The sequence below is a fragment of the Athene noctua genome, chromosome 2 (assembly GCF_965140245.1).
Source record: "Athene noctua chromosome 2, bAthNoc1.hap1.1, whole genome shotgun sequence".
NCBI classification, from domain to species: Eukaryota; Metazoa; Chordata; class Aves; order Strigiformes; family Strigidae; genus Athene; species Athene noctua.
Window position 1 is genome coordinate 43,512,445 of NC_134038.1, and position 14,753 is coordinate 43,527,197.

Below are 14,753 nucleotides of genomic sequence, written 5' to 3' on the forward strand. Positions count from 1 at the left end.
TTAAAGAAATTCAGAACTGTAGTAGTATGACTGTTAGAGCAGTGCTTCTAACAGTAGTTGTATGACTTTGGAATGGTTATGGTAATTTATAAATAGGCAATAGTGTCATAATAATCACTGTTACTGTATTCTTCAACATGACTGAGAACAAATTATTCTGAAAGAAAAAAGAAAATACACACATAAGAAATAAAGCAAAAGGCAAACATCTTACATTTACCTGAATAAAAACTTAATTACACTTGTCTTTCAATGACTAAATTAACAGAACTATAGAAAACTAGTTGCTTTGGTATAATAAATATTTTTGAGAACTTGACTATATAACTTTCTGTAACTGTTAGTTACCCAGTAGTTACCCAGCTCCTCACCTGTAACTTTGAAAGCTAGAGTTTCTTCCAGCTGTCTAAAACCACATTTTTCTTATAGCAAAGAGATGAAAAGAGATGAAAATTTTCACAAACTACACAGGTATTCAAGAAGCATAAGGAAGCCCAGGCTGCTCCATATGCTTAGCAGAATTCCAAGTTTGGGCTGTTGCTTCCCAAAGCAGCTACTGCAACCTCAAACAACCACTTCTTGAAAATGATTACAATGCACAAACAATTCACAGGCTTGGAATGCTTTTTGCTTCATAATTTACTGGTCCTTCTTACAAATGGAAATCAGTGGTATTGATTTGCTACAGGCTAAAAATATTCCAGGCTGAAAAGAGGATTTAATGGTTACTGCACATTAGTCATGGGACTTTACACACTTCGTGACACCGTGCTGTAAATCTATTGTGAAAAATATTCATTCTGATGGGTCTGCATGAGAACAATGATGTCACAATCCTTCACACTGTTGTATAAAAATAGCTTTAATTTTTATTTACTTATCCTAAATCTAAAGCAAAACCAAAATTATCTTGTCCCAGAAGATCATATGATTGTGTCTTTTGAAATGAACCATCAGAAACATTAATCTCTAGAGCACAAACTTGGAATTAAAGTTGATGCATTTTTATCACACCTTTTTATATCACCATTTTCAAGTGTAAACCAACTGGAAATGAGATCAGATTTTATTTATATCTTCTTTTCTCTTTTAAGTAAATATTAAAAATTAATAGTAACTAACAGTATTCCAGGCATACAGGAAAGGAATGTGGGGGGTATAGAAGTCATTTCTCAGAGACACATATTTTTAATACCAAACCACAAATATGTTCCCAATATCACAGACTGTGTCTGTGTCATGGAAGCTAATAAAATCTCTCCCTTCCTTTCATTGGCACACACAGGTATATTTTCACCACTGAAATTTAAACATGATTTGGGAAACATAAGGAACAAGCAAAGAGGAAATCTCCAGTACCAAGTCATTTGGGAAATGTCATAAGATTCTTGCATGCTTGATAGCTGATACATAATAGGACACAAGTCTATATTTTCAGCAAGGCTGTTGATTTTGGCTTGCTTTTCCAACTGTAACAGAAGAGTAAAAAGGAGTTTTAAAATGCCCACAATTTTTAGTTTGAGTTTTTAGTGTCTTCTGCTTCATCTCCTTTATCCCTAGACTCTGTGGTCCTCTAACCATATATATATTTCCCTCTGTTTTGGGCAGCACATTTGATCAGTCTTGAGTCTGTAACGTGGTGTCTTGCATGCATTTTAGCTGACTTGTCTCTGACACTCACTCTAATATCTCCATCCTGTGAACTATTACATAGAAGATGGGACATAGCATCATCCTTGTACAGTGAAAGAAGTTTCTTGAGGAACAGAGAACTCACATTACAGAATGAGAAGCCTCAATTACTTTAGCACAGTTTTCATTTTAATTAATCCTAAATCAATTATTTGTGAAAACCACCACCAAAACACAGCTACTGATTAGCAGACAGAGACATAAAAAGATGACTGCCTGGTCAGTCTAAGGGTTAATCTGCTCTGAGTTTAGATGCTAAGCATATTGCTGGATTGTACACTCAATACAAACATCACCCTTTTTTGAATGTTAACTGGGAGTGAAAAAAGGCAAATGAGTATTTAATGAATACCAGTTTAAAATTTAAGTCTCAGCTCTACACGTCAAAAGTCAGTTACCTTTAAAGTATTCTGAGTGAAAATATCTACTAAAAATTAGCATTTTCTTTGAAGGATAGAGTAACTTTGATATTTCTATTCATTTTGCATAAGCAGAGTCCACATTTATGTATGTCAGAAGTACTTCTTACAAAGCGTTATAGACTCTGTGTAACCAATTTCATGGCAGATATTGCTTCTATAAAAGGATCCTTTGTATCCAACCCTAAAAACATCCAGCTTCTTTGAAAACAGGTTTGATGGCTCATGTATTGTTGCCATAGGTTTCAAATACAACATATCTCACCAGTTGCTGACAACTCAACTACACTTTGGAAAGGCTTTATGACACAATGATGCAACATGAAGTCTGATAGATTAGAAAAGGAAAGTGAGTGTTTTAAGCTAAGAATAGAAACAACATTGCCAGAAACAATTAACAGCAATTAATAATAATCCACACCTATGACTTGAATTTAACCAGGATACTTTGATTCAACTGTAGTTATTTAAAATCCTTCTTGATTCTTCATATTATACTCTATGAACAAGTATGCCACGTTTGATGTCTTGTTCACATTGCCAGACTTTTCAGCTACACTTTGAAATAGCAGTCTGAGGACAGGGCTCAAAACCAAATCAGCAACCCACTTGAATTATTTCCTACATTAATGCCTTTGGAACTACCTCTAGCTGACTAACCAAGTCTCCCATAGTGGAAGCTCTAATATAATCTTGGTTTTAAAGCTCACTCAAGAAAACAGATATTTTTCCACCATTGAATATGCCTCAATTTATTGTGTGGAGCTCAGTAGTTTCCGTTTATCCCATCTGCTTTTCATGGTGATGTGACACAATTCAGTCTGTGCAGACAGGGTCCTTGGATTCATTGAAATAAAAGAGAGTCAGGAAGCAAACATGATCATTCTGACTCCTTGAGGGATGTATCATTCCCTCAGCCATGCCTTCTTTGGTTACTAGGACGCTGAACATTCATTCCTGTAAACTTTTTGAGCTGGGAAAATCATTGTCTTACACCACTTATGCAACTTCTGTAGCTAAACAAGGAAGTGATTGTTTATTCTAGTAAAAAATGTCTGGTAGACTATCGCTTCAGGAGCATGACCAGAACATAGTTTATCTGTTCCTACCTGCCTAAACATAGGTATAAAGCTAGCATGCAGTGCACCAAAACCTTACTCTTTCTCCCAGTGAATCATAAAGCAGAAAACATAGATGTGAGAGACCATAAATGAGAAATATTCCATTACTTTCAGTGAGCTTTGGACTGTATTATATTAGTCTCTTAATTTCCACAGAAATAGTCCTTAAGATAGGTGCCTAGTTACTTTTTTAAAAAAAAGTTAGTGAAATTATTAAACGGTTACATGCTGATTGTTGCTTTATCAATAAATGACATTCTAATGCTCTTTTAAAAAACAATAATCAGTAATGTGTTTTATGGTGCATGTATGCATGCATAAGTCAATAGTCCAGAAAAGCTATTTAATGTCCTTCCTGAGGTAGGTCACTGCAAACATGCATGGAGGGCAGACATAACACAACATTATATCACAAATTGTTTGTGAAGTGTTGCTTACTTGAGGGTGGAAGAGTTGAATGGCTTTGAGATACTGGCTTCTGGGCTTTTGCTCGTTGGAGCTGAGATTCTCTGAAGTCTTTCTTCTCTTGATTGAGTGCTGCAGGTGTTCCCATAAGCTCTTCCCAGCCAGCTAAACCAATGAAATATAAATTCTGTCACTAGCTACAAACCATTTGCTTTTTCTTGCTCAGAAGCTTCCCATATGTTAAGTGACAAACACTAATAACAGATCTCACTACCATTCAACACAGTGGACACCAAAATCTTTTCTCTATGTATTGCACAGTCACTAGCTATCATTAGCTTTTATTGTTAGTAGCATGCCACAAAACGTGGAAAAAAAAATTGGCATACCAAGAACACTCCATTTACTATTTTGAAAATCTAAGTAACAATTTAGCATTGTTGTATGAATAAAATGACTGGTTAAAATGTTGTTTTCCCCAAGATAAGCTTCTCCACCCCCATGATGTTTCCTTTCTTAAGGGTGAGAATGCTGAAATGAAAACTGCTAGAGGCCGTTTCTGATAATATGAAGTGGTAAACAGACAATCCTGGTTGCTCTCATAGAAAATATTAGCTCCTTTTATGTTCCTTTTACTGAGTAAAAAGGATTCAGGACAACTCAAGCCTGTAACAAAATAACATTTAGCTCTATTTTAATGGCATCAGTAAGCCCTGCTTTGTTGAGAATTTCCAGTGAAAGTCCTGCTCTTCCAAAAAGTAACAAAGGAAAATACTTTCCTCATTTCTACAAGGACATAGTGACAGAAATATTCTTGTCACCTTGTGGCAAGTAGGGACTGAACGGTAGAGATGATATTACAGTGACTTTCCTAATGCTTCTGTATGTCTCGGTCACTATATATATATAAAATAATTATATTAATTTGATGCTTTCCCTTTGCTGGTCAAAGCATTCAAGATGACCCTCTTTTGCTTGTGTCTGGCAAAAACCTGACTGAATTCTCAATTTCAAACCGATGACCAGTTTAGCATTTTCGTGACGTGTTTAATTTCTTGTTCTCTATGACTATGTCCACCAGATAAGAATGCAAGTACTGTAATTCCAGTTTTCTACAGCTGTAATCCAAGTCAGCTGGCTATGTGTGGTAACCAATTGTTCACCAAATAAAAACTTCATTCTCCTGAAGGAGAAGAGACAAGCAGACAGTTCAATGACAGTGATCCAGAGTGTGCTAAGAGCTAATTCCCAAGTCCTGGCTAGCTGACTAGAACAGGTGAGCTCCCTAGAGAGGGAGCTTTCTGACTGCAGTAGCTCTCAAACCTGACTATGGAAAAGAAGAATCACATAATCAATATACTAATGGGGGAAGCACAATGTATTTTGCACCATTAAAAAAAGAAACTGAACACTGTCAAACAGGCCCTCTCTAAAGTCTGCTACTTTCCCTGCAAAATCAGGAAAGTCTGTGGAATAGTTGACAGCAAGACAACATCTCTCATGCTTCCATAATCTGTGGTCAGAATGGGGAACAGACTCAGGAAGTCAATTCCATCTCTAACTTGCCACCTGCTTTGATTCTTATGCTCAAAAGTTTGTTTGTTCAATAAAAAAATAGATTTCTTCTGCATCATTTATTGTTATAAAAAGAAAGAAATGAAGAAAAATTAACTAGCTACATAGGACAAATTAAATGTGGGTACAATGAACTTTTCACCTTTAAAATTACTGAAACACAATAAAGGAAACTGTGTTAATCTACATTTTACACTTTCGCTTTGAATTTGTCATTTAGAAACACTAATCGCTAACCTTAACTGTAGAATATTAAGAAATTACATACATTTGATGACCTGTGGGTAGAAAAAAATATTTCTCTCTCCAGTGTTAATGACTGGCTTTGTCTGGCCATCTGGCAGGAGACCAACATATATCCCTTTATTTCGCACTGACTCTAGACTTACAGATCCAGTTTCCAAATTCTTCTCAATTTTAAAGTGACAATATTCATCACCTGTGCCCTAGGAAATTGAAGACAAAAACGTGAATTCAGCAAGTGACTTGATGTAGCTAGGCAAGTTGAATAAGGCTTAAATGTTAGCACCTTCTAATAACATTTCAGATTAACTTTAGGTTCTTCACAATGTTCTATATTATTACACACACACACATATATATACACATATCTTGGCCTTGTTTATTCCTTTGTGAACAGAAAGATTGATCACATAATTCAAGTGAAAGATCACATATGAAAGTGTTCTGATTTCTGTTAGGATTTTAGCAAAGTCTAGGATACATTCGAAGGAGTTTCCCACTTAACTTACATCTTAATTATTCATTAGTGGGCTTTATCATCAATTTATTTAGACTCAATACCCTTTAAAACCCTGAACATGTTTGTGCTCTGCCACATTCAAAGCAATTATATCAGTTCATATCTGCAAACAGTCATAGGATTAGTAAACATTGAGTCTAATGAGCAAATTCTAATGTCTCATTCTCTTTTTTGCTCTCAAATGTAAATCTGCAACACTTAAACTCCTAGTGGGTGGTCCAAAGATCAACCATCCTCCAAACCCAGTTTTATTACTAAATATACAGGTTACTGGTGAGGTATTTCAAGAATAAGCTCTATGTGGTTGCCTGATGAGGAAAAAAAATCAGGTTCTTCATTTGAGACAAAACAGAATCATTTGTAAAAGCTATGAAGTTAACATCTTCCAAAGTCACACCAGTATAAGTGTGGTTGTTTAATAAAAATCAAATTATGCACACCCAGAATCTTAACAGACTCATCATCTATCTAGCAACAAATAAATTTTAACTACATCCACATTCTCAATAGTTTAAAAATATAATCACATCTTTACAATCAAGTGCCAAATAGACATGACAGCTTCTCTTGCTATATTTTTCTATCTTGCCTTAGGCAAATGAAGGAAGAGATCTGAGACATTTTAAATCTCAACAGTTTTTTATCCCATTTTTATCCAAACAAGTAAAATAAAATCTCTCTGTTATCAGTAACAATTTACTCAAGTATCTTTATCTGCAGAGGGAAATACAAACAAGATCTGCTTACTGTTCCATTGCACTGGTCGTCTTTGATCTTCAGATACATTCCTGGGTTTCTCACACTTTCAAACATGCAGACTCCAGAGCCAATTTTGTGCACCTTCCAGCAGGATTCTTGCTGCTGCTGACCTGCTCCACTGCAGCTCCCATCAGGTCTGAGGGACAGAGCCTGGCAAACACTCGTGTTGAGCAGAATGATGGCACCATGGTGAAATACACCCTTCAAACCACAGACAAGAAGTCCTTTGTGAATAGCACAGCTTTTCTCCATATTAAACTTTGACATTTATATTGTTCATACTGATTTATTTTAAGCAATTATTAATGCATTTCATGTAAAAATGGAAACTAAGTCCTAAGTAATTCAATTATACCTCCAGACTTTGACCATTTGCTGCTTTCTGTGCAGACACTAAGCTGGATAGCGGAAATATTTCCCTACTCCGCAGCTTTCTTGCTTTTTATTGTTCAGCAGCCCAGTGCAACATTCAGAAGACAAGGAGCATGGCAAGTTAAGGAATTTGTTCTCTTTTCAAATTAATTTGCCACGCAGCTCTCCTGTATGTATCTACCTTCCTACTTTTCACAGGTTTACTAAGAAGTTTACAGATGCATCTTTTCTTTGTAACAGCCCACCCTTAGGCATATAACAGCTGCAGTTTCTGCATCGCTCACACCGTGAGAGCAGTTAAAGGAAAACTCAAGTGATGCCTACCTGTTAAGCTGTGGTTTAGCTCCACCTGGTGGGAGAGGATCACTCCTTTAGCTTGCAATCCTCTGACATTTGAGTAGATGCAATCTGCTTTATAACAGTAAATTTTAGAAGAGTCTTCTTAATTTCCCTCTGCCCACCTTACCTTGACATGCACAACAAATTCTTTGGAAAGTCCAGCATATGCAGTTGTTTCATCAGCTACTTTGCCTTGAAGATCAAACGTAACAGTGTCACCCGGGCTTCTGGCCGACTCAAGAATGGCACAACCATTTGGTTGAAGGTGAACACGGAGCTCACAGCAAGTTCTGTCTTTGCTCTAACAAAGTCAAAGTAGGAATAATAAATTATATGAACTACTAGACATGGCAAAATCCAGAACAGAGACTATCACAAAATAGTTTCTGTATTGTTCAAGTTTCCACAATATTACCAATCTAGTATGAATATGTCTTTATATTTTTAAGATTTGTAGTCCTGGTACCAGAGTCCTAAAATGTGGACTCCAGAATTTCAAAGCACAGAAACAGTTCATCTTATGATGACACAGATCTGAGGATAACATGAAAGATAGCTGGGTGTCTCAATCATCAGGAGTGTTGGAGTTTTAGCCTAAAACATGACAAAGAAGTTTGGAATGTAAAATTGACATAGACAGCAAATGAACTACAGCAGCTTTCTACCATTAGCTCCTCTTCATTTGTCTCAGTGTTTGTCCTCATTTACTTAAACTGTTCTCACAAAAAACACTTAAGGAGTCAGAATTTTTACATGAAAGAGTATAGCAACACACTATTAGTGCTTATCTGTTCAGGCTTGCAGACTGTGCAATCCCACTGTATAAAAGAGACAATATACAAAATACATATTTATATATTTTATCAACTCCATCATTATTCTCATATTTAAATAAAACTAGGACTTTTATAAATGAAAAGTCATAGAATCATTGAATGGTTTGGGTTGGAAGGAATCTTAAAGATCATCTAGTTTCAACCCCTCCCTTTCCACTTGATCAGATTGCTCAAAGCCCCATCCAACCTGGCCTTAAACACTTCCAGGGAGGGGCATCCACAACCTCTTTGGGCAACCTGTTCCAGTGTCTCACCACCCTCACAATAAAGAATTTCTTCCTTATAGCCAATCTAAATATACTTTCTTTCAGTTCAAAAACGGTACCCCATGTCCTATCACTACATTCCCTTGTGAAAAGTCCTTCCCCATCTTTCCTGTAGGCCCCGTTTAAGTACTGAAAGGCCACTCTAAGGTCTCCCTGGAGACATGTCTTCTCTGGACTGAACAGCCCCAAGTCTCTCAGCCTGGCCTCACAGGGGAGGTGCTCCTGCCCCCTGATTATCTTCATAGCCTCCTCTGGGTGCACTTCAGAAGGTCCATGTACTTCTTATGTTGGGATTCCCAGAGCTGGATGCAGTACTTCAGGTGTGGTCTCAAGAGAGCAGACCTGCTGGCCTCACTTCACAGAATCACAGAATCATCAAGATTGGAAAAGACCTTGAAGATCATCCAGTCCAACCATTAACCTAACATTGACAGTTCTCAACTACACCATATCCCTAAGCGCTATGTCAAACCGACTATTAAACACCTCCAGGGATGGGGACTCCACCACCTCCCTGGGCAGCCCATTCCAACGCCTAACAACCCCTTTTTGGAAAGAAATGCTTCCTGACACCTAGTCTAAACCTTCCCTGGTGCAATTTGAGGCCGTTACCTCTTGTCCTATCACTTATTACTTGGTTAAAGAGACTCATCCCCAGCTCTCTGCAGCCTCCTTTCAGGTAGCTGTAGAGGGCGATGAGGTCTCCCCTCAGCCTCCTCTTCTCCAGACTAAACACCCCCAGTTCCCTCAGCCACTCCTCGTACAACCTGTGCTCCAGACCCTGCACCAGCTTCGTTGCCCTTCTCTGGACACGCTCGAGTCATTCAATGTCCTTTTTGTAGTGAGGGGCCCAAAACTGAACCCAGGAATCGAGGTGCGGCCTCACCAGTGCCGAGTACAGGGGTAAGATCCCTTCCCTGTCCCTGCTGGCCACGCTATTGCTGACACAAGCCAGGATGCCATTGGCCTTCTTGGCCCCCTGGGCACACTGCTGGCTCCTGTTCAGCCGGCTGTCAATCAACACCCCCAGGTCCCTCTCTGACTGGCAGCTCTCCAGCCACTCCTCCCCAAGCCTGTAGCGCTGCTGGGGGTTGTTGTGGCCCAAGGGCAGCCCCCGGCATTTGGCCTTATTGAAACTCCTCCAGTTGGCCTCAGCCCATGGCTCCAGCCTGTCCAGGTCTCTCTGCAGAGCCTCCCTGCCCTCGAGCAGATCAACACTCCCACCCAACTGGGTGTCATCTGCAAACTGACTGAGGGTGCACTCGATCCCCTCGTCTAGATCATCAATAAAGATGTTAAACAGGAGTGGCCCCAAAACCGGGCCCTGGGGGACACCACTCGTGACCGGCTGCCAACTGGATTTCACTCCATTCCATCCACAACTCTTTGGGCCCGGCCATCCAGCCAGTTTTTTACCCAGCAAATCATGTGCCCATCCAAGCCACGAGCAGCCAGTTTTGCCAGGAGAATGCTGTGGGAAACGGTGTCAAAGGCCTTACTAAAGCCAAGGTAGACAACATCCACAGCCTTTCCCTCATCCAATAAGCAGGTCGACCTGTCGTAGAAGGAGATCAGGTTTGTCAAGCTTCTTTTGACACAGCCCAGGATACAGTTGACTTTCTGAGCTGCGAGTGCACGTTGCCAGCTCATGTCCAATTTTTCATCCACCAGTACCCCCAAGTCCTTCTTGGCAGGACTGCTCTCAATCCCTTCATCCCCCAGCCTGTACTGATACTAGGGGTTGCCCCAACCCAGGTGCAGGGCCTTGTACTTGGCTTTGTTGAACTTCATGATGTTCACACGGGCCCACTTCTCAAGCTTGTCCAGGTCCTTCTAAATGGCATCCCTCAGTCATGTCAACACATTATGAGGGCATTCTAGGCACCTTGGTAACATGTGGCAAGCCAATATAAATTACAGCTTGGAATGGCCAGGTATTCCTGCATCAAATCATTTAGTCTATTAAAAAATCCTACCAAAGAGTAAAAAGTAAACTGTGAGAAAACAAACAAAGCCCTATGTTTAAATTTGTCTATTCATTGGCAATTTCCTGGGTTCAGTTCCACAATTCTTAGCTGTTTATCTGACTGGAAGCATAGTTATTCGACAGATTAAAACAGCATTATTTTTAATCAGACAATGAAATGTAATTATGAAGCAGAAACCAGTAACAGCTTTTCCTACCTTTCCAATTACATGGCCATTGACAACAGCAAGAGCAAGACGTGGCATCTGATGACTGCTGAATATACATATATTTCTCCCTTTGACATCTACATCAAAAAGACCTAAGAGTTAAATCAAAAAAGTGTTAGAAGTATGAGAGTATGTTAATTCATATTTGTATTTAATTACAATCGATGATTTATCATTTTCAAGGGAAAAGAATTAATCAAGTGTTTAACTTAACAGCTTGACCTCTCTGATCAATGAATCCCCTCATTCCTTCAGGAATGGGCATCTAGAGACTACTGGCTACTTCATTGCCTTGAGAAGAAAAACCCTGAGAGCTAATGATAAGGAACAAATTTCTTTTAATCAGCTTATATGTTTTGGGTTTTTTTTAAAAATCCATAAAAAGGAGATGACTCCAGTGTAATGAACTGGGGTACAGTAATGAATTTATATGATAAATAACAGATCAGGTAGGGAACATAAAGCTCTTAGGTAGGAAAAGATAATTCATTTTCTCTGTATCCATATTAGAATTTGACAATCAAATCTCTCAGCATAGCTCACAGCTTCTAATATTTTAAATCTGGCCAATTGTCCAAACAATTACCTCTTCTAGTTATAAATACTGATGAAAGCTGAAGTAGTGCCATTTTTATTGTTTCCAACAGCAACACCTGATTTTTATAAATAACTGTGCCCATTGTGCCCATCAAGATGATGCCACAAATCATAAAATACAGATGGGGCTTCTAGTCCTTGAGGCGAGATAGGGAGGACACATAACTGTCACAATGGGTCTCTGTGTACAGATAGAGATAAAGCTTCCCAAGAAATTACAAAAGGCTAGACCAAATCATCTTCTGCTATAATTTGGCATCACAGCTTCGGAGGACTTTGAATTATATTGCTTTAGATCTGCTGAAGACAAACAGTTCTACTAGTATCTGAAATGCAGAGTTTTCTATCAGGAAAGATAGGTAGATAATGTATGTCAGAGAGTTTTATTTCAAAGCACACGCAAGGAAGCAGGGCCCCTAAATGAAAATTTAAACAACAGCTCCCAGGGCAGCATTTGTGGAATTCTGTTGCACATGACTCTTCTAGATGCTTTGTAAATACCGCACATATAAATAAACCGAACATATCTGAAGGAAGTTAAGGGCGAAAGATTTTGTTCTGAAGGCTGAAGAGGTGCATGATAGGTGTCTGCATTCATTTTGTACTCCTGTTTGTTTTGTACTCTGAAGTATAAAAAAATAATACATGGTTATTCCTGTGTCACTAACTGTTCCTCTGATATCAAGACAACTTTGTCATATTGCTCAAAAAAATCAAGCTCTTTTTGTTTACCAGTTTAATTCCTAAGTATTACTAAATCCTTGGGAGATTACAGATCACACTACTAATTTTTCTGATTTACAATCTAAATTATTTGACAGTTAGTTTATAACAATTTTGTTTTGATCTTTCTAATATATTTAATTGTATTTATCATCTTTAACTACTGATATTTAGTAGTTGTGCATCAGATTTGGTACTTGCACAATTATACATGTTACCCATTTAAAACTGTGGCGATAACACTCATATGAATTTTACATCTAGCATGTAAAAATATACCAAAAAGATACAGAATGCAATAAAAATGTTGCATGTTTATGCTGGAAAAATACCATTAGAAATACACTAATATATAGAAAGGAAAGTGCATCTAGATAAAAATCAGGAAACAGACAGCAGTGTGAACTTGAATTCTGCACGTTAGATTATGAACTCTGCATTGTCTAAATGATCTGATTTGTCTAAATCAAATCAGATACAAGCCATCAATCAAAGACACAGCATTAAAGAGGAACAAAGATGTGTTTACTACATCAGTACAGATTAGAAAGCAAATTTCTACAAGCAGTCTGTCAACAAGCAATTCAGTTTGGGATCCTAAATGCATCTCCTTGGAGGAAGGATACTACCGTGCTGTGCAACTGCTTTCAGGCATTTAAAACACTTGCAAATCCTAAAGCTGTATATAGGAGTTTTGAGTTAAACAGTGTTTGAGTCACCAAATACTTTGAACTCAGGGACCAAAACTGCTAAATAAGAAGAGCTTTAGTAAAACAGATTAACACCCCCTTTCAATGTCTGTAATATTACTCATCTCCCATGTTATACGCTGGAGTTTGCTGGTGCAGCTTTTCTGAGGTGCCTTTATAAGCCATGCTAAAGAGTATTGATTGCAGTGCTCTCCATGTAATTTTTGTGTGTCGTGAAAGATTCTGTTCTATCACTTTGAAAAAGATGTGTATAAGGTCCCTGGGAAGATGTCAGAAAGTCTGCAGAGCTCCATCACTACAAAGATAACAAAAAATATGTGTGTCTAATATGATACATATTATAGTAGGATGGAAGCTGATAAAGAGGTGGAACTTGAAGAGTGCCACTAAAATCAATGAAAAGGATGGAACAAAATTAAATTTTACATATATATATGTGTACATACACATATAAATGCTCCCTATTAATGAACTACGCCTGGAAATTTGAACTTGTTAGCTTAGATATATCTAGTTACAAAAGACTGTAACTGTCCTTGCCATAGAAGTCCCATGGGAAGATTAAACTGCAGATAACAAGAAGTTTCTATTTGGTAAGTGAAAGCCAGTGACAAGATACCATATGAGATATTTTTTGTGCTTTATATGCAAAAGAACCATATAACTTCTGAGTTCTTATTAATACATTTTAATAAATTACATCAATTTATTAATTTAAATAATTAAATTAATACATTTTAATATTATAATTAACATTTTCTGTACTTAAAATATTTACCATTATCTACTCCTATTCATTACAGGAATCACTACATGAGATCACAGTGAACTATAATGTTCACCTTTCTTGTATCTTTTATGTATACATGCACACAAAAAATACTTTACCATATTTGTTTTTCTTGTCACCAAGAGCATCAACACGGCTGTCTGGATGGAGGCAAATGAAGCCATGGGTGAGCCTGCTGTAAAACTGAAGTGTATTGCCTTCCTGAAATTTCCACTTTTCAGCAGCCCACTAGTTTTGTAAACAACAAGCAGAAAAGACTTATGAGAAGATGATACACAGGAATTTGACGTACATGAGAAAAACTGAGCTGATTTCACTCAAAGCATTATTTGAATAGTTTAAATACAAATAAAAATGTACGTTCTTACAGTTTCCTCTCTCTTGAGTTCCAGTTCTTGCCCTGTACAGATAAAAACGGTGTAATTAATTTACAGAACATCCTCATTCAGCTGCAGTGAGGTTCGGTTCTCCTCCCCACCAATTTTCACTTACTTCCTGGAAAAGTGCTGGCACCTGCCACAGTCAGTTCTCTAGCAATATTGCCATCATCCTGCCCCTGGTCTAGCCACCTGAAAACCAGAACCCATTTCAGTAATATAACCTTGACTGGCAACTTCCACAATGGCACTTGCATACTGATACTTCCTGTTCTATTTAATAAAGTCTCAAGGCTGACAAACAACAATCAAAAAATCCGGCTTTAGTGAAAAGAGATTGACTTTGGCAAAAATGGTTTTAATTGTTTGCTCTTAATGAAACATAAATAAATGCTTTGCTGAACTGAGGTACAAGGGCCTAAGCCAATTATTACAAATCAGAGAACTCATACTGGTCCTAGATCAATAACAAAAGGTGCAGTGGTCATGTTGTTTGCTCTTCCTGTCTTCAAGAAGGCTACAGCAGGATAAAATAGTTCCGTGCCCTGAAAATCCCTATACAAATCCAACACAGGCAACAATTTTATCATGTCTGAACTATACTTTTACAATGCCATCGTACCTGCCTCACATCTACTTACATAAGTTAAGTCTAAGTTCATCTGAATCAAAAGGATTCACACACTGTGGGAGCAAGATCAGCAAGCATGGCATTGGGCTCTAACAATAAGTAGCACATACCCTGTATTCTTCTGCCTGAAATGGATTTGAACTCTCCCTAAATTATGTATGAAGCTAGCATTATAGATCTCT

The 14,753-nt window shown here is 37.9% G+C and overlaps 1 protein-coding gene across 1 annotated transcript in view; it reads right to left on the minus strand.

The window, feature by feature from the left end:
- RP1 (RP1 axonemal microtubule associated) overlaps positions 1-14,753 on the minus strand; it is a 188,005-nt gene that overhangs the window by 132,386 nt on the left and 40,866 nt on the right. Inside the window, exons 10-17 of the mRNA XM_074898945.1 lie at positions 14,056-14,132; positions 13,932-13,963; positions 13,662-13,791; positions 10,732-10,835; positions 7,573-7,746; positions 6,723-6,935; positions 5,481-5,658; positions 3,671-3,802 (exon numbers count right to left, since the gene is read on the minus strand). Of these exons, the coding sequence (XP_074755046.1) occupies positions 3,671-3,802; positions 5,481-5,658; positions 6,723-6,935; positions 7,573-7,746; positions 10,732-10,835; positions 13,662-13,791; positions 13,932-13,963; positions 14,056-14,132 (1,040 nt within the window). The remainder of the gene's footprint in view (positions 1-3,670; positions 3,803-5,480; positions 5,659-6,722; positions 6,936-7,572; positions 7,747-10,731; positions 10,836-13,661; positions 13,792-13,931; positions 13,964-14,055; positions 14,133-14,753) is intronic.